At 48.6% G+C, this 23,349-nt stretch overlaps 1 protein-coding gene across 1 annotated transcript in view; it reads left to right on the top strand.

Moving 5' to 3' along the window:
- Nucleotides 1–23,349, top strand: part of dcc (DCC netrin 1 receptor) — a 1,735,814-nt gene that overhangs the window by 1,649,489 nt on the left and 62,976 nt on the right. The window contains exons 24-25 of the mRNA XM_072497411.1: nt 1,775–2,004; nt 6,275–6,391. Coding sequence (XP_072353512.1) covers nt 1,775–2,004; nt 6,275–6,391 — 347 coding nt within the window. The remainder of the gene's footprint in view (nt 1–1,774; nt 2,005–6,274; nt 6,392–23,349) is intronic.

Genomic DNA, 23,349 nt, shown 5'->3' with positions numbered 1-23,349 from the left:
GTCAGTGATGAAATGAATCAAACCAAGTGTGTGCAAGAGATCAGAATTGGAGGAACACAGTTATCTCAGAGGGTTGTAAAGCGAGACAAAGTCATAAGTTAGAAAGGGATGAAGCCACAGAGTTATTTAGAAACAAGAATAAGAATTTTTAAATCAAGGTCCTGCGAGAACGACGACAAGGCCAGTGAGAACAAAGGTGATGGGTGAACAGGACTTGGGGCAAAACTTAGTGTTGGTGACTGGGGTCCTGCCCACTGGTTGGTGAACCGGTGGGGACACTGCATCGCTTTTCTACGAGTGGCCCAATGAAATTACCAGATATCAGGCACTTACCTGCACAGTGACTGACCTCCTGTCAGATTAAGCCCCCATTAGGACTTAATTCTGCTCTTGAGAGCTACTGGTAAGATATTGGTGCCTTCACCAGGGATGAATGCAGAATCCCTGGAGAGAGTTAAGTGAGATGAGGGTGGCAGTGAGGAGGTCGCCTGTGAGGTGGGATGACTGGGTTGGAACCAAAGGGCAGGAGAATGGCCGTCAGGTGGACACCCCCTCGCCCCCAACTATCTGATGCTGGTTCTGCCGATTGGGCACTGAATGTCTGTGAACAAGGCCACTGACAAACCCAGTAGGGTTGGGTGGGTTTCTGGAGGCATGGGAGATCTGTGCGAGTATTGTTTAATTCGTCAGACACCACTAAATCCTGGTGAGCTCAGTGACAATTGGATTTAAGTGATTCCTGAATGAACCTAACTGACTTCCCGCTGCTAGCGGGCAACGTTCCCAGACGGCATTTTCCAGGTGCATACTTAATGTGGGATAGACGCACGGCCTCTCATGCGATTCCCCAGGCTGTCCACCAACTTGTCTGCTCCAGCTGGCTCCTCTGCACTTGGTTCCAATTAGGACACAGGTACAGAGTTTATTCTAAGCATAAGATTGCAGCGGATGCAAGGTGGGAGGTGAGCTATGAGCGCAGTGCAATTTTCTAGTCTAGAGCTAACAAAAGCATTGATGAAGCAGCTGAACTGTGGCAGGGCAGAGACTGTGGATGTAATAATGTTGGAAGTAGACAGACGTGAAGATCTCAAATTCTGACTTGCACAGCTGAAGCACTGGCTGCAATACTACAATTGCTCTCAGTCCCTAAGATAGGGAGTGAAAAAGATAGCCATATAGATTGTGATCTATCTGCTGACTGCTAATGGAATATTTGCATGTGTAGAAATAGGTGATAGCAGAAACTGAGTTATAATATCCTCTAGATTCACATACCTTGTTGACACTTGCAGCCTATTGGAAGGCCGTTGCTCCCCTTTGGACCATACTCCAGCAAGACAAGAGGGAGGACATTGGGAATAAAATTGATGCATCAAACGAATGTCCTTGTTTTACCTGTTACCTTTATTCCATTCAATGTGCTTTAGCTATAGCAATCAGTATTATCATAGGTTAATAACCGGACAATGCTGACAGTGGCACACTTTTCTTTGCTTGTTTGAGAATTAACCTTTAACCTTATCCTTTGCACAAGGGTTTCTCATGGCTGAATACTTCAACATTCTTGAGGGGAGATCGGAAGACTAATGTCGGGTTAACAGGACATAATTTATTTATATTTTGAAGTTTCATCTTGTGGACAGATTAATTAAGGTCTCATTAGTTTCTCACTAATTAGTTTTAAACTCATAGATAAGTGATAGAAAAGCAAGATTGTTGCATAATTGCATCATGGCATTTACTTATTGTTTCATTTACGATCTTCCCATTGCAGAAAGCGTGCAGCTCATAGTGGTGGCAAACGAAAGGGCAGCCAAAAAGACTTGAGGCCACCAGACCTCTGGATACATCATGAAGAAATGGAGATGAAAAATATCGAAAAGCCCTCAGGCACAGATCCATCTGTGAGAGATTCACCCATGCAGCAAAGCTGCCAGGATATAACCCCCGTCAGTCACAGCCACTCAGAGAACCAGTTAACCAGCAAAAGTGGCTCACATTCAGGTAAGCCCAAGTCCAATTTATTTTTTATTTTTAGAGTACCCAATTATTTTTTTCCAAGGGGCAATTTAGCGTGGCCAATCCACCTACCCTGCACGTCGTTGGGTTGTGGGGGTGAGACCCACGCAGACATGGGGAGAATATGCAAACTCCACACGGATGGTTACCCGAGGCCAGGATCGAACCCAGATCCTCAGCGTTGTGAGGCAGCTGTGCTAACCACTGCGCCACCGTGCCGCACAAGCCCAAATGCAATTAAATGCTCTTGTATGATATACTTTATAAAGTAGAATCTGTGCACAGATTACAGCTGGTTCCGATCTTCTTCTGTTACAAAATCCTGGCATCTACTTCATGATTTTCCATCCGTAATGTAGTTTTCTGTTGATTGGTGAGAAGTCATGAGGGAAGTTACTCTTCTCAGAATCGGCAGCCTCTGACCCGCTCTGGTAGCCACAATATTTAAATGGATGATAGAGTTAAGTTTCTGATCAATGGTAACCAATGGGTGTAGCTGGTGGGGGAGTCAGTGATAGCAAAGCCATTGAATGTAAGAGAAGGTTAGATTCTCTTTTGTTGGACGGGGATGTTCATTGTCTGGGTTGCACATATTTTCCTTGCCATTTATCAGCCCAAGTTTGAATGTTGTCCAATTCTTGCAGCATGCTTGCATGAACTGCTTCAGTATCTGAGGGGTACTGAACATTGTGCAATCATCAGCAAATGTCCCCACTTCTGACCATATCATAACATTTACAGTGCAGAAGGACGCTATTCAGCCCGTCAAATCTGCAATGGCCCTTGGAAATGCACCCTACCGAAGCCCACATCTCCAGTAACCCCACCTAACCTTTTTTTTGGGACACTAAGTGCAATTTAGCATGTGCAATCCACCTAACCAGCACATCTTTGGACTGTGGGAGGAAACTGGAGCACCCGAAGGAAACCCACATAGACATGGGGAGAACGTGCAGACTCCGCAGACAGTGACCCAAGCCGGCCTCAAACCTGGGGCCCTGGAGTGTGAATCATAGAATTTACAGTGCAGATGGAGGCCATTCAGCCCATCGAGTCCTCACCGGCCCTTGGAAAAAGCACCCTACCTCCACCCTACCCCATAACCTAGTAACCCCGCCTGAAATTCTTGGACACTTAAGGGCAATTTATCATGTCCAATCCACCGAACCAGCACATCTTTGGACTGAAGCAACAGTGGCGTCCCTCCACATGATGGAGGCAAGGTCAATGACACAGCAGCTGTACATGTGTGACTTAAAACACATTCTTGAGAAATTCCTGCAGCTCTCCTCCTAGACTGAGATGATTGGCTTCCATCAGCACGGTAGCATTGTGGATAGCACAATTGCTTCACAGCTCCAGGGTCCCAGGTTCGATTCCCGGCTTGGGTCACTGTCTGTGCGGAATCTGCACCTTCTCCCCGTGTGTGCGTGGGTTTCCTCCGGGTGCTCCGGTTTCCTCCCACAGTCCAAAGATGTGCGGGTTAAGTGGATTGGCCATGCTAAATTGCCCATAGTGTCCAAAATTGCCCTCAGTGTTGGGTGGGGTTACTGGGTTATGAGGATAGGGTGGAGGTGTGGACCTTGGGTAAGGTGCTCTTTCCACGAGTCGGTGCAGACTCGATGGGCCGAATGGCCTCCTGCTGCACTGTAAATTCTATGAACTCTGTCAGCCATAACCATTTTCCATTTTGCTGGTTATTACTCTAACTCAGTGGAGGGTTTCCTCCCAATTCCCATTGATTTGTTCTGGTTGAATACAGTTGTGTCGGTGATATCCCACAGCACCTTGTGCATGCCCAGTTTTGAGCTGCAGGATTACGTATCCAATTTAGCACACAATACCATGTGAAGATGGGATTTTGTCTCCACTAGAACTTGCCACTGGGCATTCCTACCAATACTTTCATGGAAAGGTGTAACTGTGACAGTTCAATTGTTGAGGACCAAATGTTTTTTTTTCCCTCATCGATGTAACACCACTTGCTGGAAACTCAGTCTGGTAGCTATGTCCTTCAGGACTCAGCCAACCTGGTCAACAGTGGTGCTACCAAGTCAGTTTTGGTGATGGGCATTAAGTCTGAGTCCTTGTTACCCTCAGCGGTGTGCAGCATGGAGGAGCATCGATTAGTCAGTTGACAATCCCATAGTTTCACGATCATTGTAACTGAGATTATTATTTTATTCCAGATTTGTTAATGAATTATCATGCTGGGATGCAAACTCATATCTCCAGGGCATAACTCCAGGCCTCCGAATTACTGTTCCAGTAACATTGTCACAATGTCGTCGGTCTTGTTGTTGGGGCTAATTTGCATCTCCTGAGGGTCAGCAGCTGATCAGTCTGTCAAACCATTGGGCTTCTGGGTGAATAATGGAGCAATAAAATAATAGTCGACACCGAAGTCGGACCTCCGACTTCCCGGATCTTCTGGGTTTCTTCCTCATGGGCGTGTTCCCCTGCTGACCCAGAAATACCAGGGGCCATGGTTCAGAATAGATAAACCTTACAGCTCGGATGTAACTTTTCCCACTGTGAGTCAGGGTTTGATAATAATACAGCTTTTATGTCATGTCGATGGGGCAACTGACTGAATAAACTCAGTTTTTAAAAAATAAATGTAACTCTGGGATTTGAATCATTCCCTTTACTGATTGGATTTCAAATCTCCATCTCCTTTTTCTCTGAAAACTGTAAACTATGGTGGCCTTCAGATTAGATACGTATTTCTTAGTATCCATTTACCTGCTTACGCTCACCTATTTTAATGCTGGGAATATGGACCAAGATTTCTCGGCTATCTCTGTTATCTCTCCCAAAAGGAACAGTCATTTCAATAAAAGTTGGAGGTTGCCTGCTTGCATAACAACATAATAAGGGCATCTGCCCTGCAAAAACATTTGCTGCGATTTTATGCCTGCATTCACCATGAGGGCAAACAGCAATGTTCCCTGCCGTATCGTCTCCCCACATTTTAAATTCCCCTATCTCGGCTAGATGTACAATGGCTTTTTGATAATGGGAACCAGGCAAAGGGCATCCACCGGGGGCGCACAGGTAAGCATAGCCCCCGGGGGAGAGGGGAACATGCCCCCTGGCACCCTGACCTGGGAATTGAATAACATAAGAGGGTACCACTACAGTAGTAGCAGTCTTTATGGGCAGGTTCGATCAAAAATATGGACATTGGAATTTTAAAAAATATATATTTTTATTCTCCTTTTTCACGTTTTTCCCCAGATTTACACCCACCAACAATAAACAATAATCAGTAGCGAATGCAATGTCAATCCCCATATCAATAACAACAATCCCATCCTCCTACCAAACCCCCAAACAGCATCTTGCATGTTAACATAAACAAATGACAAAAAGGAATCAGGAATCACCCATAGTCACCAGTAACACAGTCAGTCCCCCTCCCCCCAACCCGCCCAACCCCTCCCTGCCTAATGTTCGATATAATCCAATTCTCGAAAGTGCATAATGAATAACACCCATGAATTTTAGAACCCCTCCATCCTTCCCCTCCGTTCAAATTGACCTTCTCAAGAGTCAAGAATTCCAGCAGGTCCGCCATGCCAGGGCACAGGGTGGCGAGGCTGATCTCCATCCCAACAGGATCCGGCTCCGCACCCGTTTCTAACCCCGGCTGGTCCGACACCCCGAATATGGCCTCCCGAGGGCCCGGGCCCAGTTTCACGTGCACCTCTTTAGAGATTACCCTAAAAACCTCCTTCCAGTAATCCTCCAACTTTGGACAGGACCAAAACATATGAACGTGGTTTGCGGCCCCCCCCCCCCCCCCCCGGCAACGCTCACACACATCTTCTATCCCCTCATCTTCATCCTTGTGAGGTGCGCTCTATATACCTTCTGCTGTATCAGCCCCAACCTTGCACACGAGGTGGAGGCGTTCATCCTCCGGAGCACCTCACACCAGAACCCCGCCTCCATACCCTCTCCCAGCCCTTCCTCCCACTTTGACTTGATCCCATTCAGCGGCGCCTTCTCCTCTTCCAAAATAGCCCCGTAAACCACCGATACGACCCACTTCTCCAGTCCCCCTGTCGTCAGCACTTCTTCCAGCAATGAGGAGGCCGGCTCCGGGAGGACATTGGAATTTATAACATGGGAAGTTTACATAGGAAATATAAGCAAACATTAATATGTTATTGGTAAGTGGAAGTGACATTTTAAATGGTCGAGATATTTCCATTCAATCCCAATGGTAGCATCTTTTGATTATCCAAAGGTCATGATCCCGATGAAGTTGGAAGCAGTATGTCCACGTTAGAACGTTCTCTAGCAGCTCGAAGAGGAACACGACCAAAACTGATGATTCCCATGGACTCCCAGCCCAGCAATCCAAGTGAGTAACTCTGGTGTTTTATGATTCAAGCCAATTTCTCTCATTGGGGCTCAAATCATATAAAATTACATTGAATTGTATAAAATGTACAGAGCTTCTGGCCTAACTAGTCGGTGCTGCCTGCCTGCCTCGCTTATTATCTGAGTGTTTTGTATGACTGAGGTGGGGCATTGTTCTTCTGAGGGAATTGGGGAGAAAGAGGTGTTGGAAACTAATGTTTTACTTTTAGATAAAGAGACACCGCTTTATTCCATCTGTTTGAGAGTGTCTTGCTTCACAATTGATGAAACATGCACTCACTCACCTAAACTTTGTATTTTAGTCAATAAATGAAAGCTTAAAGCTAAGTGAAATCTAAATCGGTAAAGAAGATTAACATTTTGCCCCAGGCTCTCAGTGTTATCGGATTCATCGCAACATCATCGAAGCGCCAAAGCAGATCCAAAGATGAAGTTATCACAACCTTTGCAGCTTAACAGCAGCAAATGTTCTATTAGGCCGCCATCAGTTTTGTCTGAAATTTAAATCAACTGATGTTTTGAAGCACTTGCTTATCTTCCACTCAAACACATTCAGTTGTGTACAAAGAACAGTGCAGCACAGGAACAGGCCTTTCGGCCCTCCAAGCCTGCGCCGATCATGATGCCCATCTAAACTAAAACCTTCTGCACCTCCGGGTCCATATCTCCCAACTCCTATCCTATTCATGTATTCGTCAAGATGCCTCTAAAATGACACTACCATGCCTGCTTCCACCACCTCCCCCGGAAGCGCGTTACAGACACTCACCACCCTCTATGTAAAAAAAACTTGCCTTTCACATCTCCTCTAACCTTCTCCATCGCACCTTAAACTGATGCCCCCTAGTAATTGACTTTTCCACCCTGTGAAAAAGCGTTTGACTATCCACTCTGTCCACGCCCCTCGTAGTTTTGTAAACCTCTACCTGGTCGCCCTTCAACCTCCGGCGATCCAGTGAAAACAAATCCGAGTTTATTCAATCTCTCCTCATAGGTAATACCCTTCATACCAGGCAACGTCCTGGTAATCTTTTTCTGGGCCCTCTCCAAAGCCTCCACATCCTATTGGTAGAGTGGCGACCAGAATTGAACACTATACTCCAAATGCGACCGAACTAAGATTCTATAAAGCTGCAACATGACTTGCCAATTTTTAAACTCAATGCCTTGCCCGATGAAGGCAAGCATGCCGTATGCCTTCTTGACTACCTTCTCCACCTGTGCTGCCACTTTCAGTGACCTGTGGACCTGTACACCTGATCCCTCTGCCTGTCAATACTCCTAAAGGTCTGCCATTCACTGTATATTTCCCGCTTGTATTAAACCTTCCAAAATACCAGATTGGTACCATTGCATTCAAGCACAAAAACACATGAAAAATGGATGATTAATGAATTATTAGGTTGAGGGTACAGGAAATAGGAGTGTCACGTGTGATAATGTGTATTCTTTCCAGACTTTGGCTTATGATACATTTTGGGGCCAATTATTGGAAGTTTTATTTTATGGCTGGCTTAGATTTATGCAATGCGGGAGTGCTTGATATTAAAACTAATTGAATTGTAGAAAAGGTGGCAAAGTACATGATTAGAAAACACTCTGCAGCCCACCTGGCTGAAGCCATGAACAAATAGCTCTCAATCTCTCAAATAGTTATCTATCTTTCTCTCATTTTATTCCATATTATCTGTCCCCACCCTCTCTCTGGGTAGCCTATTCCAACTGGCTGCATAAAATAAGTAAATCTAAATGACCTGTACACCTCTCTTCTAGAGCGAATAGCAAACACATTATAGGTTGGGTACCTCAAATATGGCGACACAAAAATGGCAGTGCTTTCCTACACTCCAGCGAACCTTGACCCCATCTGACCCAGCTTGGAAATACTCAAGGAGTGGTCAAGCACAGATCAGTTCCACATGCCTGAATCTCCCGCACACCACAAACGTTAACTCTGATCCAATTCAGAAAGGTGCAAGGAGTTGCCGAGTACTGATTCGCTTTGTGCACCTGATGTGCTCCAGCTTGACCCCGCCCAACCCAGTGCAAATATGGCAGAGATGATTGAACTCACCCAGGAAGAACAAAAGACGTATGTAAGACGCAATGAGGAAAAATATTTAGCTATGTGTTGAACATGGGATCAGGCCATATGCCAAATCTTGCTACCGTACAGGGTACCTGTATTGAGTTTTCATGTCATTAAGGCCGAACTCAAATATTGCATTTAATTCACAAAAGCCTTTAAATTCCATGGGTACTGGTTGCCTCCTTGCAGCTGGACCATATCTGTACAGAGTTATTAAAGAGTACATATCACGCATTATTAAAAAACACGTAGGGCACAATTCTCCGACCTCATTATGCTCTCGTTCAAGCGAAACGAAGCCGGTGCATAATGTGAGAGGACAAAGGCGAGAACCGCGCCATGCCAAACAATTTGCGATGCAACCGGACCGCTCCCGTAGGCAAAATTGGGATCCTGCTGTAGCGATGGGGGACCCTCGGCTGGGGGTGGGGGACCCTCCGCAGGGGTGGGCCACCATGAGAGAGTGAGGGGAGGCGCTGTGGGGGTGGTCAGGGGGGGAGGCAATTGCTCACAGCACCACCATGCCAACCCCTGGGTCGTGTTTATCCATTCTGGGGGGCAACCCTTAAACCTGCCCATCTGCCCCACTGACTATCCATAACCCCCACCGACTGCCAGGGCCTCTGGCTATGCGGCTGAAGGCTATTGCTGAAAGGGAATTGGCAATCGTGGTTAAGTGAGCATTTCACACAACCCAAGTGAATTCCAGTGTGTGGGCGGGCCATGTAGCATGTGGGAGTCATTGCCTAGCATCCCAATCACACCTTGATACGTGGACACTGTGCTTGAAAACTGCAGGAAGCTGCACCAGACATGCAGCAGCCAACATCCAAACACCCAGGGGATGGGACACGGTCTGGAGACATGCCCATGGCTGGAGGGTGCGTGGGTGCCACGGGGAGGGGGAGATGTAGGAGAGATGCGCCAAGGGTTCGGAGGTCAGCCCGCATTGAGGAAGAAAGTGACAGGCAACATACTGATTGTGCGCAAGGGCGTTTACTGTGTGTAACAATTCCCCACTCTCCCGATGGTGCCGTGCCACCTACCCCCACCCAACCCTGTCCCCCCTACCCCGGTGCTTCAGTGATCCTCGATGTGCTTGACCCTCCTATCTCTACCAAAACATCTAGGTGTCTCCCCAGGATGCACATCAGAGGTAGAGGCAGCTAGCTCATCCCATGGCCTTCGATACTCCTGGCGGGCATCCTCTGGGGCCAGAGGGCCCCGGTTCACTTGTCGGCGATGCACAGCCATGCCACCCTGTTCCGTGTGTTGGCTGCGAGATCTGGTCTCATCAGAGAGGCGGCCTTGATTGCCACTCCAAGGAACGGGCCCAGGTTGGCACCCAACGCCCCTCCTCCCGGTCAGTGCTCTTAGGGCCCGGGGTTCACCTTGCCCCGGCTGCTCCTGTATCATCTGGCTCTGTCAGCCTTCGTGGTTCCCCTATGCCTGCACCATGAGGTCAACGGCGATGTCACTGGTGACTGGGACTCTCATAATACGCACCCACTCTCATAATATACATCATGAGGTAAAAACAGGCAGTGTCAGACACCCAGGTTAGCCAATCAACATACTGAACAGAACACAACCAATCACCAGACAGAACTGTCATAATATACACCAGTATATCATGGTGCAGACACACACTGATGGACACACAGTGGGACCAATCAACACACACAACACCGCAGCCAATTACCAGTTAGAGCGCACGCACTATAAAGACAAGGGGCATCAGAGTTCCTGCTCATTCGAGCTGCAGCTAGCGAGGAGGACAGAGCTCACAGCCTGCAGCACAGACATTCACCATGTGCTGAGTGCATCGACTGGTTAGGACAAGGCAAAGGTCTTTAGTTAAAGCTAGTATCGTGTTAACCAACAGTCAGAGTATGTTACAACAGTTAATGATTCAATAAAATAGTGTTGCACTGTTTCAAGTGTTGGTGACCTGTATGTATTCCACGGATCCCGAGCACCCAACACAACAAGAACACCAGAGGGGGGCTTCCAACTATAAAACACACGAGGCATCAGCACTCCGCCTCTTTCCACTGGTGACAACTGTAGTGACAGTCAGGCTGTACAAATCATTCAACACCTTCGACACGTGGATCAGAGCTAGCCTGGTCTAGTCAGTTAGAGTTAGTACACTTAGAGTAGTAGAATGTCAACCCACAGCCAGCTGTGTGCATTGTTACAGAAGTTCAATAAATCGTATTGAACCAACGCCTACGTTTGGTGTATGCTTTACAGTTCATCTGCATCCTGTTGCAGTCCGTGTTACCCAGGGTGAATAACATGACAGGGACATGCTCTGCAGTGCCTCGGTAATGCCCACTTGCAATTGGGACAAGCTTCGCAATGCTTTGGCCATTCCCATCTGACATGTCCCACAGAACCTCATCAAGGTCAGCTTGGTACTGGATGACATCCCCCAGTGAGTTGGGCATTCTGCCGAGACCCTCAATCATGGCTGTCACTGACTGCGCCTTGGCCACCTTCACTAATGGTGCCGACATCGTGCACCAGGCTCTCCACTGCGGCCGCCACCCTAGCAGTGTTAGCCTCGGTGCCACGTATTACCGGCGACATCTCTTGCACCTATAGCCTCTGAGACTCCTCCAAGCGGCTATGGGCCCGGTGAAGTGTCGCTGACATATCTCTCTAAATGTCCCCGCCACTCCCTAATGCTTCCATCAGCTCCGGGATAGCCTGTTAAACTGGCTCAGCATTTAGCTGAGACCCAGCTGGGCCCTGGGATCCAGCAGACACCCAACTGCTGTCTCACCTGGAGGTTCCCACCTCCACCTGATGTACATCAGCAGCAGTGTGCTGCTCACCAGATTGTGCCCCAGAAGCCTGACCACTAACTTTTCGCACCGAGGTGCATGTATCTGCGCTGCTGGAGGATAGGGCCTTCCCAGGTCTTCCTCGGAGCTCTCCTCCAAGGTCTACTCCTGGGAGGCTAGAGAGTGGGCCACTTGGGATGGGCTGGTGCAATTGGCTGGAGGACCTGTGGGAAAATGTAGTCAGTGGGAGGGATGGATCAGTCAGTAAGGCAATAACAACCCACGTTTAACAGGCCCTCCGAGTGGGGCCCGGTGGTTCCTCACATCTGCGGCATCCGCCAACCTCCGTGTTGGTGACTGCTCTGTCCTCGGTCACCCCTGTTACCTCCAGGACACGCTCCTCAAAGGCGGCACACCGCTGCCGGTCTGATCCCTCTCCCGACTGTTGTGGAAGCGCTTTTCCTGAGGAACATGGGGCGAAATTCTCCCCCAACGGCGGGATGTCCGCCGACTGGCGCCAAAGCCGGCGCCAATCAGACGGGCATCGCGCCGGCCCAAAGGTGCGGAATGCTCCGTATCTTTGGCGGCCTAGCCCCAACATTGAGGGGCTAGGCCGACGCTGGAGGGATTTCCGCCCCGCCAGCTGGCGGAAATGGCGTTTGGTTCCCCGCCAGCTGGCGCGGAAATGCGGCGCATGCGCGGGAGCGTCAGCGGCCGCTGTCAGTTTCCCGGCGCATGCGCGGGAGCGTCAGCGGCCGCTGTCAGTTTCCCGCGCATGCGCAGTGGGGAGAGTCTCTTCCGCCTCCGCCATGGTGGAGGCCGTGGCGGAGGCGGAAGGGAAAGAGTGCCCCCACGGCACAGGCCTGCCCGCGGATCGGTGGGCCCCGATCGCGGGCCAGGCCACCTTGGGGGCACCCCCCGGGGTCAGATCGCCCCGCGCCCCCCCCCCCCAGGACCCCGGAGCCCGCCCACGCCGCCTGGTCCCGCCGGTAAATACCAGGTTTGATTTACGCCGGCGGGACAGGCAATTTCTGTGCGGGACTTCGGCCCATCCGGGCCGGAGAATCCAGCGGGGGGTCCCGCCAACCGGCGCGGCCGGATTCCCGCCCCCGCCCAATCTCCGGGATCGGAGACTTCGGCGGGGGCGGGGGCGGGATTCACGGCGGCCAACGGCCATTCTCCGACCCGGCGGGGGGTCGGAGAATGATGCCCATGGAGAGGGCCTCTTTAGCCACACAAGTGATTCACGGTGGTGGAATGGGGTTGTGAAGGAAGGGTTGGGGAGTTGGAGGGAGAAGGGGAGTCGAGGCAGGGTTGGGTCACATGAAGAGTTGGGGGGATGAATGCTCGTGTGAGGGTGGGGGGAGAGGGGGCATTGGTGTCTATTGACTCGTACTGCACTGTGTAGGTCATTGACCTTTTTCCGGCAATGGAGGCCAGTCCTCCTGGTCACATTCCTGGCACTCACAGCCACCGTCACCTCGTCCCAGGCAGCACTGGCTGCCCTGTGGCTTACCCTCCAGGACCCTCGGGGAAACACGACATCCCTCAGCATCTAGCAGCCTCCTCAGCGTCTAGCAGCCTCGCCCAGTCAGCGTCCCCTAATCATGGGGTCGGTCTACTGGACGCCATTGTTGCGAGCTGGCTGGGGTTCGCTGAGCAAGTGCTGCTTAGAAATCTTCCTGGAGAATTGCACCTATAGTTTTCACTTCGAACTGCAGGGAAGTGTTTACATAATTTCAGTTTGATTGATCTTTTCTCTTTTTATGCAGGGTGTGTTGATATGGCAAAGTGGGAGAGACATGAAAGAGCCATTAAGACCATTGTCTGAAAATTGAATTAATATCAGTAGAAACATGGCCATCTACCTAAAGTGCTTTGCAGTGATATCAGTTGGTTTTCCTGTGTCCTATTCACTGAATTGAAGCGTTCTGATTTGAATTAAGGCACTCTGATTTTGTTTCCTGAAAACCGACATGTTCCGAAGTCCGGTATGGACTAGATCCCAAGGTTGCCAGATTTGACGTATCCGACCTGCCTTTTAATATATCTAATTCCTTCAGAATCTTGAGTGCTTGAATAATACCTTCCCGAGTTAACAGGCTCTTCAGCTTCATTCTGTATCTTAGATATCTCGAGCTAAGTGCCTTTTGGTTGCCGTATCACGCACTGCTCGAATGCTCATTTTTCCTTGTTGCCATACATTGCTGCAGATGTATGTGCAACTGCACCATGTACAGACCCATTAGCAATACCTGCAATCTGGGTTTAGTGTTTCTCACATCCTGAGACCCAACTAGCTTTCTTCTCTAGTACTGCCCATTGTCTTGTTAATGAATTATTATATTCCTGATTATTAGTCGGAAGTTGATTTATTTTACTGGCCAATCCTTTTGGTACCTTTGGACATAAGCAATGTGGGCCTGCTGCATTTTCTTTCTCTAACTTTCTCAAACTATCAATGACCGTCTTATCTAAAAGCTTATTTAGAATTTCTGCATTTGGCCCATCGCGTCTGCACTGAACCTCTGAAAGAGCACTCTACCAAGGCGCACTCACCTGCCCTATCCCTGTAACCCCTAACCTGAACATCTTTGGACACTAAGGGGCAATTTATCGTGGCCAATCCACCTAATCTGCATATTTTTGGACTGTGGGAAGAAACCGGAGCTCCCGTAGGAAACCCACACAGACACGGGGAGAACGTGCAAACTCCAAGCGGTCACCCAAGGCTGAAACTGAACCCGGGCCCCTGGCGTGTGATGCAGCAGTGCTAATCACTGTGCCACCATCTGCCCCTTTATCCTTTATCACTTCCTCCAATCTCCCCACATTTCCTTGCTGGGATATCAGAGAAAGAATTCCATGAGCCCTCATTTACACCTTTCACCATGAGAATCCCAAAATTGGTGAAAGTTAGTTTATATATCTTAAATTAAAGCACAATTTATCACTGTTCTTCCCATGTAGGGGGTGAAATGCTTCCCACTACCTCACTGGTGCTAATTAGGCATTTACTTCAAAATTTAAATTGTAATTAAGCAAACATTAGCAAAGGAAAATACATCCTCAACTGAAAATAGTTCCTTCAAGTGACAACAGATTTTTAAAAAATCTCTCAATCGGAACCATTACCAAACACAAACTTTTGAAGTTTGTTGTCTAGTTTTTCTTCAAATAATTTTAAAATATAAATGAGCAGAAATGCTTTGAAGCTAACAAAAATTAATCCATCATTACAGTTGGCACTGTGGTAACGAAACATCCTGAGAAATTAGGTAGGCTGCATATGCTCAGACTGCATCATCTAAATTCGGCATACTGATTGTCACCTTTGGCTGTAATGTCTCATCAAAACCTAGGATTTTGGCAGAGACTGAGTCCTTGAGATAAAAGCTTTAATGAAGGCACACACAGAAGTAAGGCAGGATTTTCCGGATGGCAGGGTTCCGTGCCCGGCACCCGAAGAGTTAGTCTCTGCAGAGTGTTAATTGGTTGGAGATGGGAGAACCATCTCTCAATCTGGAGGAAGGCCTGCATCAGAGTACAGCCAGCCAACCTGCATGGCCAGCCACACTGCAGCTCCAGTGCCATTAGTTACCAAGACTGGGACTATGCAAAGACCTGAGATGTTAAGTCCTGGAGTCCAGAGCCAGGTACCAGCAGGGGGGTGTCTCACAGTGTGCGAAGAGGTGGAGCCTGGGGTGGCTGAGGCATGGGGTGGGGAGGGCATAGTGCGGTACTTGATGGAGAGGCCAGGGGCTAGGGAGCGCTCATGGGGTTGGTGGGGCGGATGCAGTCTTGTGGGGAGAAAGAGGGCCCTTGAAAGAAGTGCCTCCTTCCTGCTCGAGGCTCAAGTAGGGTACCTGCTCAGCTTTACTCCAGCCTCTGAGTTCCTCGTGCCAAACGCAAAATTGAGTCAGGATAGGAAGCCTAGCCACTTTTTTAGAATAAGTGTTTTATTGTCACAAGTAAGCTTACATTAACACTGCAATGAAGTTACTGTAAAAAGCCCCTAGTCGCCACACTCTGGGGCCTGTTCAGGTACAGAGAGGGAGAATTCAGAATGTCCAATTCACCCAGTAAGCATGTCTTTCGGGACTTGTGGGAGGAAATCGGAGCACCCGTAAGAAACCCACACAGACACAGAGAGAACGTGCAGACTCAAGCCGGGAATCGAACCTGGGACACTGGTGCTGTGAAGCAATAGTGCTAACCACTGTGCTACCGTGCCACCCTCAGTTGCAGACCTCAATTGGGGCAGGGGTGGGTGGGCATCCTTTGGCATTTTCCACCCCACATAAAATTGTAGAGGCCAGGGATGGACAGTCAGGGGCAAGAAGGCCACTCGGGAACATTATGGGCCCCCCACCCATAAACCCACTGGCAGGGGGCCATAAAAGACAATATATTGGAGAAGAGTAATTGTGATATTGCGAAATATATAACATACAAACTGGACTACCTGCTCCAAGCCGAGGAAATAAAGGAATTAAAGTTTTTTTTAAAAATTAAATATAAGATAAAGATGTTTTTATGAAGTGATAAGTTAAGATATTCATCCAACAGGCACATGTATGAATGAGATAGGCATTAAAGCTATAAATCAGACTACAAAAATGTTTCTATGAAGTAATTTGAAGCATTTCTTTTATCCAAGAGATTTCATTAAACAATTCACTTAAGTACCTTCTTTTGCAGAATTGATTTGGTAATAATTTTAGACTCACAAATACGAAATACGAATATCTAAATTCACACAAAATTGTTATACACAAGAACATTATTTGACAAAAAATATTTATTTTCACAGTGAATGTATTTATATTAGCTTTATAAACTTGGCTGGACTCCAGTTTAATTAGATTTACACTTTCTACTAATCATTCTCTACATTCTCAATGTCACTCTCAAAATTCTTGGAATCAAAATTTACACCTACACCTATTTCCTCAATGTGTGCTAATACTCTTAAATATTTCACCATTCGTATCAAAGACAACCAGCGGAATTCTCCATCGGCGGGATCCTCCAGTCCGCCGGCAGCGCATCCACGCACGCCCATGCGTTTCCCGGTGGCACGAGGTGGCCACATTGGGAACCCCACGAGGTGGCCACATTGGAACGGAGAATCCCGCTGCTGGCGGTGACGTGCCTCGCAGGAAATTGCGACTGGTGGACTGGAGAATCCCACCCAACACCTGTAGTATCACTCTATACACTTTGAGTCACTGTCTGCATTTTCAGTGTTTGATCAAATATTAAGGGCGCGATCTAACAGGAAAGCACGGGCAGCACAGTAGCACAAATAGATAGCACTGTGGCTTCACAGCGCCAGGGTCCCAGGTGCGATTCCCCGCTGGGTCACTGTCTGTGTGGAGTCTGCACGTTCTCCCCATGCCTGCGTGGATTTTTCTCCGGGTGCTCCGGTTTCCTCCCAATGTCCAAAGACGTGCAGGTTAGGTGGATTGGCCATGATAAATTGCCCTTAGTGACCAAAAGGGTTAAGTTATTGGGTTGTGGGGATAGGGTGGAAGTGAGGGCTTAAGTGGGTCGGTGCAGACTCGATGGGCCAAATGGCCTCCTTCTGCACTGTATGTTCTATGTAATCTATGTAAAAACGTTTTTAACCGTGGTAGTGAGCGGGAATCGCCGTGTGTTTCGTTACGGCCAATCTTGTGAGGCCATTACCGGTATCTAACACCGGTTCCAGTGAGCGGAGCACCTCGGTGCAGAAAACAGGGTTAAGTGCAGCCTTGTCGGGGAGTTCCCCGCTGAGGCCTCCAATTTACCCGGATGGGCGTTAGATAGCAGGGTGTTTCGCGGAACTCAGAGTGCCGGGAAACAACGGTGAATTTCGCACACTATGGGACTCTGTCCCCATTTGGGTAGATCGATCCCATAATATATATACCAATTTCTACATTCATCACACCAGCCCAGGTGAAAGAAACTGAAGATGAAGTTGAAGTTGGTTGGGAATTACTATTTTCAGTGCTGAGTATATTGCAACTTAGCTGCTGCTGATCCAATAATATCACAGAGATTACAAAAAGAAGAGGTTCTCATCAATTTTATCAAGGCTTAGGGGGATCGTACAAGGGAACCCCACAGGGGGACCCTTGCTTGTCCACCACAACCCTGTATTTCCAGGATTTCTGCGGCTTCTCTGCCAAAGTTGTGGCATGAGTGAACAAACCCCAACGGAAACTTACCCCAAAATATTTTGACAGAAATAATCAATTATGCCCAAAATCTTGTCATATTATGCCTTTTATAGACAATTTACTTTTTATTTGTTTTGAAAATAAGGATCAGAAAAATCATTTGGTCCAACAAGTTGATCCCTTTCAATTATTAATCCTTTCTTCCAATATCCTTGATCTCCTTTCTAAGAATTCAAGAATGTGCTGGGTTCAGTACCTTTTACAACACTTCAGATTCTGAAGCAGTCTTTGTCCCTAAAGAGAAAGACCTGGACAACATTGAGTAGATAAGTGACAAGTAACATTTGCGCCACCCAAGTGCCAGGCAATGGCATGTTCAACAATCTTACCACCAAAACTTAACATTGATCAACATTACCATTGCTGAATTACCCACCATCAACATCCGGGGGGTTACCGTTGACCAGAAACTTAAATGTACCAGTCATCTGAATACCGTGGTTGCAACAGCATATCAGATGCTTGGAAATCTGTGGCAAGCAACTCGCCTCCTGTCTTCCTAATGCCCTACTCTACCATCTACCATCAAGGCGCAGATTAGCAGCGTGATGGAAGACTCCCCACTTGCCTAGATGAGTGTAGCTCCAATAACACTCAAGAAGTTGGACACCATAGAACGGAGCTTCATCAGCATAACATCATAACATCCACCAACTTAAATATACACTTCCTCCACCACCAACACAAAATGGCAGCAGTGTATGCCATCTACAATGGGGGCCAGTTTAGCTCAGTTGGCTGGACAGCTGGTTTGTGATGCAGAGTGAGGCCAGCAGTATGGGTTCAATTCCCAGACTGACTCAGGTTATTCATGAAGGCCCTGCTTTCTCAACCTTTCCCCTCGCCTGAGGTGTGGTGATTCTCAGGTTAAACCACCACCTGTCATCTCTCCCTCTCAAAGGGGAAAGCAGCCAATGTTCAACTGGGATTATGGTAACTTTACTTTACTTACTTACTTACCATCTACAAGATGCACTGCAGCACTTACCAAGGATACTTCAATGGAACCACCCAAACCCATGACCATCTAGAAGAACAAGAGCAGCATGCGTATGGGAATGTATCTGACTGCTAGTTCAACTCCAAGTTGCACACACTCCTGAGTTGGACTATATCACAATTCATTGTCCACAGTATCCAGTGTCATTGGTTCAAACTCCCAGAACTCACTCGTCTTGACAGCACTCTCGTCGCACTTACACCACTTGGATGGCAGCTGTTCAAGAAATGTTACACCTCACAGGAAATTCTGGATGGACAATAAATGCTGTCGTTGCCAGCATCATTCACATCCTATGAATATATAAAAATAGGCTACCTCTTAAATCTCATTGGGCTGGAATTTCTGCTAAGTTGCACTTAATTTGCACGGAATCAGACACACCGTACAAAGGGTGAAGGAATTTCAAAAGCAAGTGATGCCCAGTGTAAATCGAGTTTCTGTGATCTTCCGTGCTAGTTAAAATAATATTTGAAAAATGGCTCCATCCATAAAACCAGTTTCTCTCCAATCAAATTACTCATTGTGGCGCATTTGCCCTAATTGCGCCCATTTTGCAGCCCTTCAAGAGGCTCTTCAAGTTTATTTATTTATTCAGCTGTAAGTTCCTTTTAAAAGCTTTTAGATACTAAGAATATTTAATTTACTACAAAACTGGCTAGATAAACCAATGAAACCAGTAAATGGTTCTGCATTGTTTATAAAATATGGACAGCCGTATTTGTGATAACCCTCACGAGGATCATAAGGAATCACTCATTGATCTTCCTGTGGGGCTCGTTGAGTACAAGTTCCCATGGTAACAGGCTGAGGCCCATCCAGCTGGGATGGGCCTCATTTTCGAGCCTTTTAAATACTGTCCCTGACCCGGTTAGGAGTTCCTGGTAGCCCTGTGCTGGGATACTAATGTTGTATGCCACATGTGTGGCTTTACTTTTGAGTTTAAATAAATATGGTTTAACCTTTATCTTCATGTCGCCTGGATTACTACACTGGCGATGAGAAGCAAAAACGGGATTCTGGATCGTCCTGCTTAAAAGAAAAACATCCTCCAGTAAGAAGTGTATGAAGGGAATCCGGAAATGCTATTATTTGGGAAACCCGAACCGTATGGTGTGGATATGGAGGATTGGCTCCAGAATGATGAAAGAATTCTCAATTTCTTTTGTGCGAATGACATAGAGAGTGATGACCAACAGAAGATAATCCCGTTGACTGCCTGTGGAGCCCAGACATTCGGCATCATCAAGAGCCTAACTTACCCAGAGGCTCCGGACTCAAAAACCTGTACTGAGCTGGTGGATTTGTTGGCAAACCACCACAATCCGACACCATCAGTTATTCTCCAGCACTACAGGTTTAATAGAGCTGAAAGACTCTCTGGAGAGCCTATAACAGAGTTCATGAATAGGCTCAGGAAACTGGCCGAGCATTTTGAGTATGGGCCATCCGTGCTGGAGATGCTATGGGACCAGCTGGTATGTGGGATAAACAAAGTCACAACACAGATAAAACTGCTTTCAGAGCCTGCCCTTGATCTGATAGGAGCCATAGAACTGTCACTGTCCCTGTAAAATGTTGAAAAAGGGACTTGGGAACTCCCAAAGTTCGAGCACTGTGCTCAGTGTTGGTCGTCCCGAACTCCCTGTAGACAACACCTCCACGCCCCGTCCACCACCTGGTCATTACTCAGCCACGACACATAAGGGCGTGGGTCGATGACCAAGAAACTCCAGGATTGTCAGAGAAGCTTCCCCAGAGGACTTTGGAAAGCAGTCACAAGAGTGTTGTACCTGCGGCCAAAGGATATGCCCAAGGTAAGGCTGCCATAATCGTCGGTATGTGTTCTGCCCAGGCCGTAAACCAAAGCCACCTCAGGCCTGGGCCCGGCAAATTTATCAGCCCAACAGGACGAACTAATGCAGTTGAACTGCATCATAACCCCCAAAGTTGTCCCCATCAAAATTAAACTCTGGGTCATCAGTAACTCCTTGGAAATGGAAGTGGACACAGGAGCCGCTCTCTCTGTTGTGGGGGAACCGACCTTCAGGCACTTCCGGGTCGGCATCATGCCCCTGTGTCTGCGGGCCACCAGGCTCAGCTTGGCCATATACATGGGGGAGCCTTTACGAATCATTGGAACCACTGTGACCCCGGTCGTCCATGGGCAACAGATGGTCCAACTTCCCCTAATAGTCATGCAAATAGCAGGATTCAGTCTTCTGGGCAGAGACTGGCTGCAGCAAATCCTATTGTATTGGCAACAAATTTTCAGGGTACAAACCAGGGGCCTACATGAAGTCATCAAGAAATATCCCGAGGTATTTTATGAGGGCCCCGCGATTAAAGGAGCACCTATGTGAACCTGGAGGCTCTGCCTAAATATTTTGGGGAAGACTGGTCCCCTATGCCTTGCTCGTCAAGGTGGAGGCCGGACTTGGATGTCTGGAGCACCTTGGCATAATAGGCCCAATACAGTTTGCAGAATGGGCTGCACCGGTGGTTCCCGTATGTTTACCAAGCTGGAGAAGAGCCATGTGTACTCCAGCTGGACTCGATACAGCATCCAGGAAGTTCACCACCATCAACACCCAAAAGGGGTTGTATGAATATCCTTCAAGGGCTGCCTAGGGTGGCAGCTTCCCAGATGATTTGTCAATCATAGGAGTCAACAACAAAGCACACCTGGCAAACTTGGAGGAATTCCTGCGACGATTCTCAGATGCAGGTGTCAGCCTCAAGCAGGAAAAGTGCATGTTTCAAACGGGCGAGGTGACATACCACGGTTACCGGATCAACAAGAACAGACTGCACCCTGTACAGGACAAAGTGAAGGCCATTAAAGGGGTGCCAACCCCACAAAACAAGACAGAATTGAAGTTGTTCCTCAGCCTCATCAATTATTATGGAAAATTTATCCCTAGCCTGGCCACCTTACAGGCCCCAGTTCTTGTTAAAGGAAAAACAGAACTGGTCGTGGCAGGTGCCACAGAACAAAGCATTCACAGAAGCGAAGCAACAGCTGCTGTTGTCCAATATCTTGACACACTCCGATCCCACAAGACCACTGGCACGAGCATGCGACGCCTCTCCCAAGGAGTAGGGGCAATGCTCTCTCATCATTGGGACAATGGCACCCCGCGACCGATTGCATGTGCGTTGTGAACCCTGGCAGATGCAGAGTAATGCTATGCACAAATCGAACCAGAGGGTTGGGCCGTGATATTCGGAATGAAGAAATTCCATCCATATTGCCGATACGTCATGATAATCATGGACCATTAACACCTGTTGGCCTGTGTAAGGAGGACAAGGCAATCCCACCCATCGACTCGGCTCGGATTCGGGGTGGGCACTCTTGTTGGCGGCAAACAAATACTCCTTCGAGTACCACCCAGGAAGACACATAGCCAATGCTGATGCCCTGAGATGCCTAGTTTTACCCACAAGCTCCCCCTATAAGAATAGATGAGGTCATCATGACTTTGAATTTTCTGGACACCCTGCCTGTATCTGCCAGGCAGATCCAGACATGGACCCAGAAAGACCACATGTTGGTGAAACTACACCACATGATCCAAAGTGGTGGAATCCAAGGCCCACCTCTATGGAAGACCGGAGGCCCTTCCTATCTAAATGCGAAGAATTCAGCTTGGAAGATGACACATCTTGTGGAGGGTTCGTGTGGGGTTGTGCTTCACGCTGGCCAGCTCCCAATCTTAAAAGAGCTCTACAGTGGGCACCCAGGAGTCTCCAAGATGAAGATGTTCGCAACAAACTATGTCTGGTAGCCTGGGCTTGATTTTGACATTGGGAGTTTGGTAAAACAATGCATGTCATTTCAGGAGAATCAGAAGTTCCAGCTATCGGCCTCACTACAACCATTGGAGTGGCCAGGAAGGCCTTGGTTATGGGTACATGCGGATCGTGTCGGTCCATTTATGGGGGCAATGATTTTGATCTTAGTCGACACCCATTCTAAATGAATGGACATACATCCTCTTCAACTTCCAGCACCACTGTGGAAAAACTCTGGCAATCATTTTGCATTCATAGGATACCAGGGGCGAAATTCTCCCGAAACGGCGCGATGTCCGCCGACTGCCGCCCAAAACGGCGCCAATCAGACGGGCATCGCCCCGCCCCAAAGGTGCAGAATGCTCCGCATCTTTGGGGGCCGAGCCCCAACACTGAGGGGCTAGGCCGGCGCCGGAGGAATTTCCGCCCCGCCAGCTGGCGGAAACGGCCTTTGTTGCCCCGCCAGCTGGAACGGAAATGACATCCCCGGGCGGCGCATGCGCGGGAGCGTCAGCGGCCGCTGACAGTTTCCCACGCATGCGCAGTGGAGGGAGTCTCTTCCGCCTCCGCCATGGTGGAGACCGTGGCGGAGACGGAAGGGAAACAGTGCCCCCACGGCACAGGCCCGCCCACGGATCGGTGGGCCCCGATCGCGGGCCAGGCCCCCCCAGGACCCCGGAGCCTGCCCACACCACCTTGTCCCGCCGTTCAAAAGGTGGTTTAATCCACGCCGGCGGGACAGGCAATTTATCGGCGGGACTTCGGCCCATCCGGGCCGGAGAATCGAGCGGGGGGGCCCGCCAACCGGCGCGGCCCGATTCCTGCCCCCGCCGAATATCCGGTGCCGGAGACTTCGGCAACCGGCGGGGGCGGGATTCACGGCAGCCCCTGGCGATTCTCCAACCCGGCGGGGGGGTCGGAGAATGACGCCCCAGGGGCGAAATTCTCCTACCCGCCCCGCCACATTTCTGCCCCGACCGGCCGGCGGGAGTCTCCGTAACACCGGCCGGTCAATGAGGTTTCCCATTGTGG

This window comes from Scyliorhinus torazame, chromosome 3 (genome assembly GCF_047496885.1).
Source record: "Scyliorhinus torazame isolate Kashiwa2021f chromosome 3, sScyTor2.1, whole genome shotgun sequence".
NCBI classification, from domain to species: Eukaryota; Metazoa; Chordata; class Chondrichthyes; order Carcharhiniformes; family Scyliorhinidae; genus Scyliorhinus; species Scyliorhinus torazame.
This window is presented reverse-complemented; position numbering and strand designations above follow the sequence as displayed.